General features: G+C 38.8%; 2 protein-coding genes across 9 annotated transcripts in view; both read left to right on the top strand.

The window, feature by feature from the left end:
• The window catches only part of BAG4 (BAG cochaperone 4), a 37,002-nt gene extending 25,551 nt beyond the window's left edge, over positions 1-11,451 (top strand). For 2 of the 6 annotated variants that reach the window (XM_036109923.2, XM_036109922.2), the window contains one exon: positions 375-11,451. In XM_036109923.2, the coding sequence (XP_035965816.1) occupies positions 375-860 (486 nt within the window). In that variant the 3' untranslated portion in view covers positions 861-11,451. The remainder of the gene's footprint in view (positions 1-374) is intronic. The other 4 variants (XR_013446631.1, XR_013446632.1, XR_013446630.1 and 1 more) reach the window with 4 other exon arrangements.
• Positions 11,452-13,820: 2,369 nt separating this feature from the next.
• DDHD2 (DDHD domain containing 2) overlaps positions 13,821-17,890 on the top strand; it is a 46,721-nt gene continuing 42,651 nt past the window's right edge. For 2 of the 3 annotated variants that reach the window (XR_013446628.1, XM_036109902.2), the window contains exons 1-4: positions 13,821-14,100; positions 15,754-15,981; positions 16,953-17,143; positions 17,738-17,827. Coding sequence is in view for 2 of the 3 variants with exons in the window: in XM_036109902.2 (XP_035965795.1) it covers positions 15,762-15,981; positions 16,953-17,143; positions 17,738-17,827 (501 nt within the window). In the remaining variant the exon portion in view is untranslated. The remainder of the gene's footprint in view (positions 14,101-15,753; positions 15,982-16,952; positions 17,144-17,737; positions 17,828-17,890) is intronic. The other variant, XM_036109903.2, reaches the window with a different exon arrangement.

Raw genomic sequence — 17,890 nt, 5'->3', positions numbered from 1 at the left:
TGCCTATGTTCCTTTTTAAGATCTGTCTTAAGGTTTTAACTCTTTAGGGAGAAAAACTAATTCCTATTTATTAAGTCACTGCGGATTGTGAGGTGGGAAGGATAGATTATGAGGTGTTCATGACGATGAGCGCTTCAGGGTAGATTCCAGCCATTATACTCAGGAATTCTCTGCCTTTTACTTGACAGAGCACTCCTTTTATCTTTTTAGGGTTGTGTTTTTATCAAATGATTAAGGAGGGAGGTCCAGTTTTATTAGTGGGGAATCTTTTCATGTCCCTTCATGGTCAGGTGAAAGATGTGGGCTAACAAATCTGATATTGATGGATTCCCATTAAAACAGTTCTTTTCCCCTCTTTGCTCTCCCACTCCAAGGATGCCTCATACCCCTATAGCCAATCAGATCAAGGCATGAACCGGCACAACTTTCCTTGCAATGTCCATCAGTACGAGTCCTCGGGAACAATGAACAATGATAATTCAGATCTTTTGGATTCTCAAGTCCAATATAGTGCTGAGCCTCAGCTGTATGGTGATGCCACCAACGAACACCCCAGCAATCAAGATCAAAGTGATAATCTTCCTGAAGAGTGTTTATCTTCAGAGGAAGGTACTCCCCCAAGTATTAAAAAAATTATACATGTGCTGGAGAAGGTCCAGTATCTTGAGCAAGAAGTAGAAGAGTTCGTAGGGAAAAAGACAGACAAAGCATACTGGCTTCTGGAAGAAATGCTAACCAAGGAACTTTTGGAACTGGATTCAGTTGAAACTGGGGGCCAGGACTCTGTCCGGCAGGCCAGGAAAGAGGCTGTTTGTAAAATCCAGGCCATCCTGGAAAAACTGGAAAAAAAAGGATTATGAAGGATTTAGAACAAAGGGGAAGCCTGTTACTAACTTGACCAAAGAACTCTTGATTTTGGTTAATTAACCCTCTTTTTGAAATGCTTGTTGGTGACAAGAAGCAATACATTCCAACTTTCCTTTGATTAAAACTTGAAAAACTGGTAAAGGACTTGAAAGAACATTTTAGTTATGAGTTGTTTTCAGTTTTCAGACCAATGAATGTAATAGGAAACTGTGGAGTTACCGTTATTGCCAAGTAGACTCACTCCTTAAGAAATTTGTGGATATCTACAAGCTGCTTCTTATCAGCAGGAGGGAAACACGCTTTATGTAACAGGCTTATCAAAAATCTACCAGATGAGACTGGATATAATCTGAGGCAAACAGGCTCTGCTTTTTTAACCATGTGGATTACTTGTCACATTTTTGTACATTGTGACTGCTTTCAACGTACACTTCATGTGTAAATTACAGCTTGGACTTTAGCCTTCTTGGACCTCTGTTTTGTTTTGTTATTTGCAGTTCACAAATATAGTATTATTCTTTACTTCTTGGTACGTTTTGTAGTAATATGTTTAATTATTCAAGAGACTATATTGACAGCCAGATAGTATGGCAGTTCTGAATGAATTTATATCTTTTCACCACTTGAATATATTGCAGTGTGTAGTGAGTTCTTGAGGTAAATTGTCTCCTTTTTTGTGTAGATCATTAGGGTAGAGTTTTACCACTTCTCCTTTTCATGTTAATAATGGAAGGCGAATTGGGAGATGGCAAGGGCACAGGAATGAAATGTTTGTGGCCATTTTGTTTTTTGCTTTTTTATTGTTTTTGGATAAAGATCCACCTTAAAATTTCCTTCCCCATCCCTTAATTATCTTTTCACTGCTGCTGCTTCCATGTAGAGCATTATGATAGATACAGATGCAAAATTAAAGCCACAGTGAGAAGAAATAACTGCAAAAGTAATAAATGTGACCATTTGGAAATGCGTTTCTCTATCTAAAATAATTAGTTTCACCATCAAGATCCCTATGAGCAGATTTCAGCTCAGTTTATAGTCAAAAACAATGAGGGTAATAAAGGATTCATGCTCAGGGAATGAATCAGCCATAGCGAGAGTGGGAAATTTTCTTCTTTTAAAGGTAGATTCGATGTTTACCTTTATTTCCCTAGGATAAATTGTTGTATAAAAAAGATGTTTATTACTATTAATAATGGTCATTTCAGAGCCAGATTTAAGAAAGGGATATTGAAAGGGTTTTAGCTGGGCTTGCTTATGTAGCTTTATGTTACGGTGTGGAAGAGATTTAGGTAAATGACTTACTTTTTCTATCTAAGTGAGTTCTAGTATACAGTATCTGTTATTGGAAAAACAACTGTTTCTTAATAAGATATCCAAGTGATAACTTTTTTCTAGACTATCAGGCCTATTAGTGATAATAAATCTATCAGTCATCTCCTCTCCTTTCTTTTTTTTTTTTTAAAGTGGGCTCCATGCCCAGCATGGAAGCCCAATGTGGGGCTTGAACTCCCAATCCTGAGATCAAGACCTGAGCCACCCAGGCACTCCCATCTCCTCTCCTTTTAAACAAAACCAGACAAATATATGATGAGAAGAAATGGAGTAAAAATATTGGCTGGGGCTTATGGGTGGGATGAGTGACTTTATGAGATAATGTGACAATTTTATTCTAGGATTTTAATTTTTGGCCTAATAGAGGAATGTTAAAAAAAAAAAAAAGGCTTTCTATGAAAATTAGAAAATTGTACTTGAAACTAAAAATTTAGAAGGGGGAGAACCTTAAAGCCAACTTAAAGGAAACCAGTGAGACAGTGATGACTCAGTGACGAATTCAGGAGAGAACACTGTTGTTTAACCGAGGACCCAAGATACCAATTTCCACGAAGTCTTGATTTTTACATACACACACAACACACACACATTATGCACATATATGTGTTTGTATGTTTTGTAGCAGCTTTTTTTTTTAATTTTGAGATAATTTTAGACCTCCTGAAGAGTTGTAAAATTAGTAGTTTCTGTATATTCTTCACTGAACTTCCCCTTATGTCAACATCTTATATAACCATAGAACAATTGTCAAATTAGGAAATTAGCCTTGATACAATACTGTTAACTCAAGTAGAGAGTTTAAAAAGTAGAGATTTTCTTGGTCTTTTCACTGATGTCCTTTTACTGTTCCAAGATCCCATGCAGGATTCTACCTTGCATTTAGTTGTCATGTCTCCATAGTGTCCTCCCGGTCTGTGACAGTGTATCATGACACCTGATGTCATAATGTGTTTCTGGTGTTGTTAACCTTAATCGCTATCTAAGGTGGTGTCTGCTAGGATTCTCTACTGTAAAATTCCTACATTTTTCTTTGTAATGACTAAATATTTGCTGGGGATACTTTGAGACTATGCAAATGTTTCTGCTTAAACTATTGCCCACTCATTTTCGTGTCCACTGCCAGATCTTGCTTGTGTCAGTTACTACTGTGGTGTTCTAATGGTGATTTTCTGTTTCTCTCATTTCTTCTACATTTACTAATTGGAAATCTTCTGTAAGGAAGCGTTATCACATTTGGATTTATATTTTCAACAAGATATTCAGGATAAATACAAACTTAGAACTTAAAGAAGTAAACCATGTTAAAATGATTCCATATACCAATATCAAAGAAAGGAGAGTTTTGGTAACCTGTTTCAGAAAATATAATGAACTCAAGAAGGAAAGTAGTATTTATCATTTGCGGGTTTGGTTCAGTATCTGACCTAGTATTGACTCCAGACTGAATTCAAAATTTTCTTGGAGTTTCACATCTGGACTTCCTAAAAGTATCTAAATTTATATTGCTTTGGGGATAGTTTTTGTCAAAGTCTTGAATAAAGTTACCCACATCTGGCATGTTAAATACAGCTATGTCTTCTTTTTAATAAGCCATTATTGTTTCACATATAAATGCCAATAGAAATGTTTAGACAAATATGCCCTAATGAAGTATCTGGATGGTGGGTTATGCTTGTCTCTACATTGTTGGTATGGAACTCTTCTAAATGCTTTCAAAAATAGGGTTTTGAAAACAGTTCTTTAGTGGTTAATGTAATACCGTTAAAGATAGGCAGATTTAAAATAAAGTTGAAAACTATAGATTAAATTGGCATTTACAAAAAAGATTTTGGGGAGATGGATAGTTGATGACTGGATTTTTTCTTTTTCATCTTTTTTTTTTTCTTTTTAAGAAAGTTATAAGCTTAAAGACTCAAATAATTCTATGGAAGTTATAAGGGTAAAGAGTCAATTCTCTGACAAGGACCATGCTTCTGCTCCCAGTCCCTTGTTTCCTTCTACAAAAGCAAGCACTTTGAACAGAGTTTTTAACAAATTCTCTTCATATTTTTGTTGTTTTCCTATTGTTTTTTTAGTTGCTATATCATTTATTTCTGCTCTCGTCTTTATTATTTCCTTCCTTATGCTGCTTTTGGGTTTTGTTTGTTCTTTTTCTAGCTCCTTTAGGTGTCATCTCCATATTTTAAATTTTTATTTATTTTTTTAAAGGTTTTATTTTTTTAAGTAATCTCTACACTCAGTGTGGGGCTTGAACTAACAATCACAAGATCAAGAGTTGTACACTCCACCGACTGAGCCAGCCAGGCACCTTTCCATATTTTTTAATGACACAATTGTATTGCTTCCTTCATTTTATCAATTTTAGGTCATTTCTACTAATTTTCTATTATAGAGGCTGAAGGTTTAGGTTTATCTCTCTGCCCTTACCATATGCACATCTCAGTCCTCATCCCCCAAAACTCATCCTCCTCAAATGTAGTTATATGATTTTGTTGTACATTATTATGACCACATAAATGCTAACCAGAGCTCAGTCATGTAAACTGTGATTATTCTTCCTTTCCTGAACAACTCCTTCTTTTCCCTGCAGTTAATTATTGAGTTTGCTCATGTACTTATAGCTAATTTGACCTCAAACCCTCCATCATTTGTGTAAATCTTATCAGATGTTCAGACAGACATTTTCTCAATTTCAAACTCCTGAAGAAGTCTACCCTGGAGCCTTCTAACTGGAGAACTGGTATGTTCTGATTGCATATTATCATTCTGGGATCTTCTACTTACCCTGGGGATTCTTTTTGCTTCTCCTGCTGATTTCCTGTTTTCTGTACTTTATGTCTTTCTCTTAATTTATTCCCTCAGTTTGGTGTAGAGCATGTTCTCTAGTAGCTTCCTGCAAAAGGGTGCAGGAGAAAAATTTTTTTTTTACATCTTACATATTTGAAAATGTGTTTTCATGATCCTTTGTATAAAACCCTTCTCTCTGGAAGCTTGTATGATATTTTTGTCCCCTGTGTTCTGAAATTTCCTAACAGTGTAGCTTTGGTGTGGGTCTGTTTTTGTGCATCTTATTGGGCACATTTCATTCTGGGAACTCACACCCTAAGTCCAATGACATTGTCTTGATTTTGTTAATTTTCCGCCTCATCACCCATCACCCTCATCTGTTAACTCTTTCTAGAATTCCTGCCGTTTCTGTTATAGACCTCTTAGACTGTTTTTTTGTTTTTGTTTTTGTTTTTTTAAGGGAGAGACTGGTGGGTGGGTGGGACAGAGGGAGAGAGAATCTTAAGCAGGCTCCATGCTCGGTGCAGAGCCTGGCATGGAGCTCAATCTCACGATCCTGAGATCATGACCTGAGCCGAAATCAAGAGTGGGATGCTTAACCCACTGAGCCACCCAGGCGCCCCTAGACTGGTTCTTTGATTCACTTTTCTTTTTTACTTTTTGCCTTTCTGCTGTACTTTGCGGGAGGTTTACTCACCTTTATCTTCTAAATCTTCATTGAGTTTTACATTTCTACTATATATTTTTAAATTGTAACAATTTTTTTTTGTTCTCTGTGTTCCTTTATGGAATTCTGCTTTTGTTTGTGGTTGTAGCATCTTCTATCTCTGAGGACTATTAATGATAATTTCTCAGTGTTTCCTTTTTACTGAATAATGGATTTCCTCTGTAATTGCTTTTTCCTTTCTTTTTTGATCTCCATCTTTATCATATTAGAGATATTTTCTCAGATGTCTGTTAGTTCTTGGTTGTGTTTTGCAGTATTATACTGGAGACCCAAAATTGTTTCTAGAAAATGCTTCCTCACTATTTCCTTTTTATTTTTTCATAATCTTTGTTAGAAGGGAATAGCTCTTTTAAATCTGAAATTAGGAAGGGAGGATTGTCTGAATAATTTTCATTCCCGTGTGTAAATGGGAGGTTTTATACTCCGTGTGGCTTTTCTCATCAGGAGTAGTGGGCACATTTGTTGTCATGAAATGTGAGGCAGAGGAGGTACCAGCTCTGAGAGTGAGGATTTAGAGGTTTCTGGGATCAGGGCACATTTTCTGTCTGCCAACCCTTAAATGTCCTTTTATTTTGCAATATATACTTTGTCTTCATAGGCTAATGTTAAGAGTAGTATTGTCTGATAAATTATAGGACTCCTAGTTACATTTGGATTTCAGATAAATAACAAATCATTTTTTTTAAATGATTATGTTCCAAATATTGTGTGGGACACACTAACACTAAAAATGACTGTTTTCCTGAAATTCAGATTTACTGGAGGTACTGTATTTTTTGAAGTTTGGAGATACTTGTAGATTCCCATGCAGCTTTAAGAAATAATGCACAGCTTTCATATACTCTTTACCCAGTTTCCCGCAATGGTAATATTTTGCAAAACTTAACTGCAGTGTCAAACCAGCATATTGACACTGATACTGTCAAGAAAGAACAATTCCACCACCACATTTATTCTTACTGTTGACCTTTCACAGGCACACCTACTTCTCCTTTCCCACCACACTAAACCTGTGGCAATCACTAATCTGTTTTCCATTTCTGAATTTTGCCATTTTGAGAATGTTACATAAGTAGAATTGTACAGTAACCATTAGAGATTGGCTTTTTTTCACTCAGGATACTTCTCTTGAGAGGCTTCATTCAAGTGGTTTCCTGTATCAGTAGTTCTTTTTTATTGCTAAGTAGTAGTCTGTGATATGGATGTACCACAGTTTAACCACTCACCTATTGAAGACATCTGAGTTGTTTCCAATTTGGGGCTATTATGAATAAAGCTGCTATGTACATTCATGTACAGGTTTTTGTGTGGACATGGTTTTCATTTCTTTGGGGAAACATGCCCAGGAATGCAGCTCTGGGCCATAGTGTAGTTGCATGCTTAATTTTGTAGGAAATTACCAAACTTTTCTGGAGTGGCTGCACCATTTTACATTCCCACCAGCATGGATGAATTTCTCTGCATCCTTGCCAGTATTTGATGGTGTCACTATTTTTTATCTTAGGCGTTCTGATAGATGTGTAATGATACCTCATTGTGGTTTAATTTGCATTTCCTTAATAGTTATCATGTTGAACATCTTGGCATGTGCTTATTTGCCACCTGTGTATTCTCTCCCGTGAAACGTCTATGTGTGTCCTTTGCTCATTTTAGGGGGATTTATTTTAATAAGCTTCTTACTTTAGAATAGTTCAGATTTACAGAAAATTTAGGATGCTACAGAGTTCCTTTATACTCCACAATCTATTAACAATTTAAATTAGTATTATACATTTGACACAATTAATGGACCAATAAGGATAGATTCTCATTAACTAAAATGGCTGTGACAGTTTCTCAGAGTTTCCTTGTTTTTGGTGACCATGACCGTCTTGAGGAGTACTGGTCAGATATTTTGTAGACTGCCCCTCAAGTGCGATTTGTCTGATGTTTTTCCATATACATTGGGGCTGTGGGTTTTTGGGAGGAAGACCACAGAGATAAGAGTCCATCTCATATCAAATAACTTATACTGTTGATGTTAACCTTAATCACCTGGCTGAGGTAGGGTTTGTTAGGTTTCTCTACCATAAAATTACTTTCTTTTCCCCTTTCTCATACTGTACTCTATGGAAGGAAGTCATTATACACAGTGCCATGCTTAAGGAGCAGGGCGTTATCCTCCACCTCGAGAATGTTTATCTACATAAATTATGTGGAATTTCCCTGCAAGGGATATTTGTCTATTCTCCCATTTGTTTGTTTGTTTAATCAATTTATATCAGTATGGGTTCATAGATATTTATTTTATACTTTGTGTTATAATCTAATACTGCCTTATTTATTTTGTTGCTCAGATTCTTTTGCTTTGGCCATTGGGAGCGCTCTCAGTTGGGTCCTTTTGACATACCCCCATCATTGTGTGTGGCTTTTTTTTTTTTTTAACCCCCTTCCCTTACTTTCTGGCACTAGAAGAATCTCCAGGCTCATCTTGTGTATTTTCTGTTCTAGTCTTAGAATCAGTTATTTCTCCAAGAAGTCCTGGTTCCTGTTACTGAAAATGGTATTGAAACCAAACTTGGGCTCCATCGTCTTCACTGCTGAGTTTTGAAAATTCTTCATTTTCTAGAGACAAGTCCCTTGTTGGATGTGTGGTTTGCAAATATTTTATCCTGGTCTGCAACTTGTCTGTTCATCCTCTTAACAGAGTCTTTCCCAGAGCAAAAGTTTTTAATTTTGAAGTAATCCTATTTATCATTTTTTCTTTTTAGGGAGTGGACTTTTGATGTCAAGTCTCTAAGAACTTCTGGTTTATTTAACCCTAGTTCCTGAAGATTTTCTATTTTTTTTCTAAAAGTGTTATATTTTACATTTGTGTTTGCTACATTTACATTGGCTCTGAAGGGAAGGAAAAATTCTTCCTCCACCCTCAAGGTCTTCCAGCTGGGCTGAGAATTAAATTTACATGGGACAGATTAACAGGAGAAAAACACCAAAGTTTTATTACGTGTGCATGGAGGCCCAATAATGAAATTGAGATCTCAAGAAGTGACCAAGGCAGGAAGTATTTATACTTTTTTGACAAAGACAAATTTGTGAGGAGTTGACAGGACAAAGAAAACTTAACTTCAGGAGGTTCAATTAGTGAGGAATTCTAAACAGAATTTGGGCTGTGGTAGTCAATTAGTAAAAAGTAACAAGGGTTGTTTACACAGCCTTCTTGGCTGTAAATTTCCCATCTCTGGGTGATAGGGATGTCTCTTGTACCTCCTGGTGCAGGGAGGGTACCTTTCCCATGGGAGACTTATTTCCTGCTTTCCAGGGACAGAGGAAGGTCTGAGTGTCCTTGCACAGCCTGTCTCTTAAGTAACTTTTATTTTAAAAGATTTTATTTATTTATTTGAGAGAGAAAGCACAAGCAGGCAGAAGGGTAGAAAGAGAGGTAGAAACACTGCTGAGCAGGGAGCCCCATGTGGGGCTCGATTCCAGGATGCTGGGATTATGACCTGAGCCGAAGGCAGACGCTTAACCAACTGAGCCACCCAGGCACCCCTTAAGTAACTTTTATTTTAAATAATTAATATGCCAACGTGGCCTATGGTAGGGCCGCCTGCCATTGGCCCCTACAGCTCAGTCTGACAACCCTAGCCAACAGGAAGCCTTGGTTTGATGGAAACCTCCAAGAGCTAGAGGAGAGCCAGCTTGCTGCACAGCTTAAAGTGAAGTTCTCAGGTTATCAGCCTCCAAAACAGCTCTCATTGCAGGAAGACAGGAAGATCATAAGGGAAGCATAAATCATTTTCCTCAAAGTAAAAACATTCTATTATTAAAACTGAGGGCAGGAACTATTCAATTGTGGCTATAAAGTAATACAATGCATTTTCATGAATGATTTATGGACTTAACAAAAATCTCCAACTTTGGGTTGGAGAACATCACACTATTAATCACTAAGGTTTCTTCTAGTTCTAGCATTCTTATTTTATAAACAAAGTTAGTGGTATAGCCAAAATTATAGCTCAGGCCTTCTGTTTCTCGATTTAAGCACCTTGCCTCATAGCAGTAGCCTGTATATTCTAGATTAGAATGTAGATTCATGACCCCTCTGATTAAACTCTTGTAGTTAATCAGAATGTCTGGCTGTTGGATCTAAAAATCTACATTTTAAAGAATTTACTTAGCGGGGCACCTGGGTGGCTCAGTCGGTTAAGTGTCTGCCTTCGGCTCAGGTCATGATCCCAGGGTCCTGGGATCGAGTCCTGCATCGGGCTCCCTGCTGAGCTGCTTCTTCCTCTGCCTGCCACTCCCCCTGCTTGTGCTGTCAAATAAAATAAAATAAATAAAATAAAATAAAATAAAAATAATCTACTTAGCATATTCTTCCATTCATTGAAGTTTGAGAATCACCGTCACAGCCTGAAGTCCTGTTGTTATTTTATAGTCAGAGCATCCAAGACAACTGTGGAGTGTTCTCAACTTGGGATGCCTAGCTGTCCACCAGGGGTTGGGGACTCCTGCCTCCAAAAACTATATATCCTTATACCTAATGCCTTGATAGGCACTCAACACATACATTTTGAATACTGAAATATGGTTTATTTTGGAAAGAAATGGGAATTCAAAATCGATGCCTCACAATTTTTCCTACTTTGGATATGAAATCCAGTTGTTTTATGACCTTAGGCTCCTGCTTTTGCTTTTTAGGCAACTTACAGGCAATTAGCATTATCTTTAGTATTAGAGCATGGAGTCAGCAAACTGCCTAGCACTAGAGACCAAATGTAACCCACTGCCTGCTTTTGTAAACAAAGTTTTGTTGGGACACAGCCACACTCATCGCTTTACCTATTGTCTCTGGCTGCTTTTGTGGTACAGCGGGAGACCTGATTAGTTGTGACAGAAACCTCATGGCCCAGAAAGCCTGAAATAGTTATCTGGCCCTTTACAGAAAAAGGTTTGCTGCCCCCTCCACTAGAAGGAAAAAGGTAATTTGTTTCAGATTTTGCCTTCTTAAGGTGTTGTTTTTTTTTTTTTCTGGTAAAAGATCTGATGTACAACTGCTAACAACAGCCAGTGAAAATTAAGTGGGATTTTTTTTGAGCGATATATCATAAAATATTCTCTTTTTCTGAACCTACCTACCTACTGAGCCTTTTTGGGAACCTAAAATTTATAGTGCTTAAGGCAGTGTTTCTCAAAGATCTCAATAAGTCCCGTACTATCTGCCTCTAAATCATCTGGAGTGCTTGTTTAAAATGCAGATTCCTGAATCCCACCAAAAACCTACTGAATGAGAATTTCTGGGGGGTATGCTTGGACATCTGATAAACTCCCTCTTTTGTAACTATCAATGTATCTGGCTCCTGTATCTGTTATGACACTCAAGATATATTTATTTGTTTACCTGCTTGTCTCTTAAGACTGTGAACTCCTTCAGGGTAGGTATTGTGTTGTTATTCATTACTTTTATATTCCAAGCTGCAGGGTGGGCACATTTAATTGCTGTAGTTCTCAAAGGGTAGTCCACGCATGCTGGGGTCATTTCAGGGATCACAAGATCAAAACTATTAATACTAAGACATGATTTGCTTTTTTTGCTGTGTTTCTGACATTTGCACTGTTGATGCAAAAGCAATGGTGGGTAAAACTGCTGGCGCCTTAGCAAGAATTAAGGCAGTGGAAATAAATTGTACTGTCAGTCATTGTATTGTGCACTGCCATGCGTTCCTAATAAAAATAGTGCCCATTTCACTTAAGAATACTGTTCATGAAGTAAAAATTATTAATTTTATTAAATATTAACCCTCGCATTCACATCTTTTTCATATTCTGTGTGACAAAATAGTATGCCTAAAACAGTTCTGCATCCTGAAGTATGCTGGTCTGTTGAGGAAAAAGCACTTAACAAGTGATTTGAATTGGTAACTGCACTAGCTACTCTTTTTTTCATGGATCATCATTTTTATTTAAAAGTACAACAGAGAACTAAGACAAGTCAGATTTAGCTATTTGACAGAGCCTGTCTTGAAAACAAAGTGAGCTTGTTACTTCAAGGAAAACAACTGACAGTATTTGTTGCCAATGATAAAATGTCACCCTTCAAGAAAAAAGCAGACTTTAAAGAACTTTTATTTACTAAGAGCTTGACAGCTTCCCAATACTTAAAGGCTCTTCTAATGAGACCGGTGGTAATTAAAAAATATATATATTGTATAATGAAATGTGTTAACATTTGGAAGACTGAATAGCACAGTGAACTGGTATTTTCCAAATAAGCAATGTTTGATGTCATAAATCATGTATAGGTAAAAGAGCCATGCAAAGTGCAAGATAGACCAATGGATTTTAATGTATCAGAGTACAAAATATTCACTGATATGTTTTCAGATTCCATATTGCAACTAACCTTTAAGAAGCCACCATTTGTTGAATTTTATCTGAAGAGGCTGTTAAAATACTTCTTTCTCCAACTACATAGTTGAGGGAAGCTGGGTTTTCTTCATATACTTCAACCAAAACTAAAGTTGTAACAGTTTGAATGCAGAAGTAACTATGAGAATCTTACAATTTTCTACGAAACCAGACATTAAAGAAATTTACAAAAATGTAAAGCAATGTCATTCTGTCCACTGATTTTTTCATTTTTTAAAATAGTTATTTTTCCGTTAAAAAATTTATTGACAAGAAACGGGTTTTTAATTTTATTTTAAATAAATTAGTAAACATTTGAATTTGTTTTAATTTCTAGTAAACAGTGATAGATATAACCTACATAAACAATACACTTTAGGGTCCTCAATAATTACAGTGTAAAGGGTTCCTGAGGCCAGAAAAGTTGAGAACAGCTGTTATGGATACAGAGATTTGGAGATAGAGGACCTAAATTCAAGGTCTGGTTTTGTCACTTAGAACTGAGTTTAGGTAAGTTGCTTACGTGCAGCTCTGAAGACAGACACTGTGTTTGCTATTTTGGCTCCATCACTTGCTGATAGTATGACTTTGGATAAGTCATTTTATCTTTGCAAATAGGGAAAACTATAGTCTACTTCAAGTTGTGGTGAGGACTAAATGGGATTACACTTGTAAAATGCTTACAAGCCTACCTAGAAGTAGTAAGAGCTCAGTAAATGCTAGCTCCTATTAGTCTATGATATTAGCTAGTCATCTGACAAGATTCTAGAGAATGGGACAACTCTGGCATTCCTTACCCTCTCCCTGGAGAGCGGAAGCTTTTTAGGTGTTGTAAGTTTCAGAACGTATAAGTAAACTTGTGGATATTTGTGTGTGGCTGTTAACCTGTAAGAGAATTCATGTGTTATAAATTTTTTTTTCTCGGTTTCTGAAGAAATAACAAAACTGAAAACATCCCTGAATCCTTGCCCTATAAACTAGATAGAATATAGGCAAGCGTCTTACTGAATACTCAAAGGAGCTAAGGTCTTCCAGAAAACTAAATACTCAGGAAAGCAGGGCAGGGCCATTAGCTTCATGACTGGGGGAAATTCATTTAAACTTTTCACCTCAATTATGTCATCGTGTTTGGACAAAAATATCTCGTTTCCAACCTCTCGTGCAGCTTTTAAATCTGGGGAAGCTCACCTCTACATTTTTTTACACGTATCTTTTTGGCAGCCTCGAAATCCTAAGAAATGTAAGGGGGAGGGGGCAAAGCCCCAGAGATAAACTTTCTTCTTTGCAAATGCCAATAGTACCCATTTTCCTCCACACCCAGAAGTGGAAGCTGCTGCTAGCGCCCTATCAACCAATTGCTCACTAGGGGCGTGGCATCTGCGTCTCCCTCGGGTTCTCCGCATCTCTCCTGGCCCTTTAGTACAGTTAGCCAGAGTAGTACCAGGGTCAGCGCGCCTCTTTTCCCATCTAGTCTACCAAGTGAGGAGGCATGGCTGGTTAATTCTGAAGAAGCTTTCTTTCACTGAAACTCAAAATGCTCCCTTACACCTATAATGTCTTATCCCCCATCCCTGCCTTTCAAAGACCTCCGACCTCAGACGGAGATTCCGCGCGCCGGCTCAGAGCGGAGGGCACGCCCCACGCACCGCCCGCACGCCCAGCGCTTCGGCTCCCTGCCCGCAGGAAGGAGCCACATCTCGCGCGATTCCTTCCACCTCTCGCGACACTTCCTGCCAGTGTCCTGCGGCCCTCCTTGCCCCACCCATCGCTTCCACGGCGCGGTCCTCGCCACCTCACCTTTGCTCTCGGTAGCCCGAGCCGCTACTCGCCAGCTGGGAGCGCAGTGGAGCCCAGTGTTGGGCACGAGCCCGGCGGGGCCGCAGGCTCCGCCCTGCTGCGCCCCGCCCCGCCTGCGCTTGGGGGAAAGGCCGCCGCGGGGACATGTCGTGCCCCCCTCAGCGAGGGCAGGAGTGTGTGAAAGGCAGCGGGGCTGTCAGGTGAGCCCGTGGTGGCGTGTTGGGGTGGGCGGCTGGGCGGAGGGAGGCCCCACTGGGCTGCGGGTTGGAGGCACTGCGGGATGGGGATGCCGGGAGCGGAGGAGGACGCGATGCCTGAGGCAGAGAAGGGAGGTGGTGGGAGAACCACCCCGGGGGTATGGGGGTGACCTCGGTCCGGGTGAAGCGGCCAGGCTTCCCTTTGTACGGACTGCGTTCTAAGGCACCGGGAAATTATCTGGTTCCATCGGTGGCTCCGCTCCTCTCTGCAGGGCTGGAAGCGGGAGGAGGCAAGTCCCCGAGCTCTGAAGTCCCAGATCTGGGCGGCAGGCGCCCAGGGTCGTGGGGGAGAGGGACGCGCCAAGGTGGCGCAGGTAAATTGGTGCTAGGAAAAAGGATAAAGTGGCCGAAAGCCAGGCGAGCATTCGCTCAGAGGAGGCCAGGTGTTTGCCATCCGGCTGCGCTCGGTGCTGAGATACCAACAATGCTCACTCCCCTCAGGTTGAGTACACATCGGTGTGTGCAGTGTTCCTTGCCAAGTGGTCGGAGTGTTGGAGGGGTAGGACCATATAGGTCAGAGTCGTCTTTGAGAGAAGGAGGCTTTTGAGGTCACTTGTTACTTTTCTCCTGAGACTTGGACGGTGTGAGTGGGTGCGCGAGTGCGCACAGTGGCTCAAACTAGGGTTCGTGTTTTCAGAATTCGTGCCCTAGTCGCTAATTAAGTACACTTCAAGGATCAATAAAAGGGGACGGGTTCTTCGGACGCCTGGGTAGCTCAGGTCATGATCCCAGGGTCCTGGGATCGAGCCCCGCATCGGGCTCCCTGCTCCGCCGGAAGCCTGCTTCTCCCCCTCCCACTCCCCCTGCTTGTGTTCCCTCTCTCGCTGTGTCTCTCTCTGTCAAATAAATAAAACCTTAAAAAAAAAAAAGGTGACAGGTTCTTAAGTGAATAGTTTTACTTTCAATATTTTAAGATTCCAGTGATCACGTAAGTGTGTAATGATAGGGGCCTGGAGCCTAGAATCTAGTGTTAAGACAGTTGGAGTAAATTTTTTGCCTTTAGCAACAGACTTAGATGGAAATTGGGGTAGGATGTTTTGTTGCAATCAAGTTTTTAACCATGTATTTCTTCTCATTCTAGGTTTGTCTTTTTTTAAAGTTATTTTAAGTTTATTATTTTTAAAATTGTATTTATTTGAGAGAGACAGAGTGAGCGAGAGCAGGAGCAGGGGGAAGAGCAGAGGGAGAGGGAGAAGCAGACTCCAGGCTGAGCAGGGAGCCCGATGCCATGCGGGGCTCATTCCAGGACCCTGAGATCATGACCTGAGCCAAAGGCAGATGCTTAACTGACAGAGCCACCCAGGCGCCCCTCTGGTTTGTCTATATGAAAGCCATGCAGTTTTCTGAGAGAATTGGGAAATTGGGAAATCAGTGTAAAGTGGTTGGTCTGACTATAAGAAGCATTTTGTTTAAAGCTCCCCCTCAAATCCAGCTGTTAATTTATATGTTATTTCTTGAGATTTTTTTCCCCAGAAATGGCACCTTAAAGTGACCAGTTGTGTGTGTGTGTGTGTGTGAGAGAGAGAGAGAGAAATTTCACTGTTAATAGAAGAAAAATGATTTTTCCTGATAGTTTTCTTATATCTTGTCTTTTAGAGAGCAAAATGTCATCAGCAGAATCACACCAGGAACAATTGTCCCAGTCAGATCCATCCCCGTCACCAAACTCATGTAGTTCCTTTGAGCTACTAGACATGGATGCTGGCAGTTTGTATGAGCCAGTTTCTCCTTATTGGTTTTATTGTAAAATAATAGATTCTAAGGAGACATGGATTCCTTTCAACTCTGAGGATTCACAGCAGCTGGAAGAGGCATATGGTTCTGGTAGGATGAAAATGATGACTTTTAATAGATTAAGACTATTTCTCTCAGTCTAATATAATAGTTCTTATATTGAGTGCTATTAAAAATATTAGATTTTTTTCTAGTTTTCTCTGTAGCATATTTTTTTGCAGTTCTCTCTTCTATAGCATTTTTATATAGAAATAGAAGTTTTGCACTACTAACCACTCAATTTGTAATATTTAAGAATTTGGTCTGTATTTGAAAACAGTACTTATTGTAATTTCTGCGTAGTTATCTAATAATATTTCTTTTTTTTTTTAAAGATTGTATTTATTTATTTGAGTGAGAGAGAAGAGAGAGAGAGAGAGCACATGAGAGGGTGAGAGGGGGGAGGGTCAAAGGGAGAAGCAGACTCCCTGATAAGCAGGGAGCCTGATGTGGGACTCGATCCCGGGACTCCAGGATCATGACCTGAGCTGAAGGCAATTTCTTAACCAACTGAGCCACCCAGGCGCCCTCTAATAACATTTCTTATGTTCCAGCATATGTTTCAGTTTTTGTTTATGAAGAATGGGGGTATGTCACATTGCAAAAGAATGAATTCTTTAACTTGTCACTTGTTTTTTCTTCCTTTATGAAACAAGAATGACGCTGGTAACTGTTTTATCATCATGATGGTCATGGTTGTTAATTTACTTTTTGGCTCCTCAAGCAAAAAATTCAGAAAACCCTTATATACTTTTGTTTGTTTAATGGGACACGACTGTCTCTCAGAAAAAGAACAAAACAGTGTTGGGGTATTATCTTTTTCATGTATCATTAAAACCAAGAATGGTTTTGATGGCTTGGGAAGTAGTGAAAAAATGCAATTCCGTTTTGCTTAATGTTTAGCCAAGTAGAAAATGTTCATTCTTATGCTCATAACATTATTTAGAGTATAGCTCAGAATTGTATTTTGGGAGATTTATTTTTATATATGTACTTCTTTCCCCCTTTCCAATCCTTGATAGGAAAAGATTGTAATGGGAGAGTTGTCCCCACTGATGGGGGCAGATACGATGTGCATTTGGGGGAGAGGATGCGGTATGCTGTATACTGGGATGAGCTAGCATCGGAAGTGAGACGATGTACCTGGTTTTACAAGGGAGACAAAGATAATAAGTATGTTCCCTACTCAGAGAGCTTCAGCCAAGTATTAGAGGTATTTCTTTGACTCCTTTTCACTTATTTTCATTTTTTTCTTCTCTTATTTAATAATCTTTTTTTGTGACTTATTTTTGTGAAATTTCTAGAAAGAGTTTGGTTCTATCTGGATCACATGTATAGCATTTCTTTTGCAAGTTAGTTTCAAGATAAAGTAGTTTTATTTTCAGATTTTAAATTACTATGTAAACTGTTATGCCTTTAAGTTAAAATTTTTTCCCTAACGGTGATCATTGTTAATAATATTTAAATTATGACCACAGGATTGGTCTTTCCAGCCTTTTATTTTTCTGGCTCTGGAAACAGTCTGAAATTTGGTTTCTTTAAATTGGAGTAGACATTAATACTATTGGAAGAAGTATATCAAAATGTGAACAGTGATTTTACCTAGTCTAGATGATAAAAGTAGGCGTGAACTTTTTGTTGTTCTATACTGTATCTGTTGTAATTTTAAAAGCATTTTCAAATATTTGATAAATCGGAGTCGGATATTCTTATGTAATTGTTAATCTAGCAGTATTCTTGTAAAAAAAAGTTCAGTTTTAATAGAAAAGCTATTAGAGAAATCTAATGAAATGTGTTTTCTCTTAAGGAAACGTACATGCTTGCTGTAACTCTGGATGAGTGGAAAAAGAAACTGGAGTCTCCCAACAGAGAAATTATTATATTACACAATCCAAAGGTAAAGCAAATTAAGCCTTTCTTTCATGTGGGATTAAAGGTTAATTGCATTCCTAAGGAGAAC

Source organism: Halichoerus grypus, chromosome 3 (assembly GCF_964656455.1).
Source record: "Halichoerus grypus chromosome 3, mHalGry1.hap1.1, whole genome shotgun sequence".
NCBI classification, from domain to species: domain Eukaryota; kingdom Metazoa; phylum Chordata; class Mammalia; order Carnivora; family Phocidae; genus Halichoerus; species Halichoerus grypus.
The sequence above is the reverse complement of the archived record's forward strand: the minus strand, read 5'-3'. Positions and strand labels throughout refer to the sequence as shown.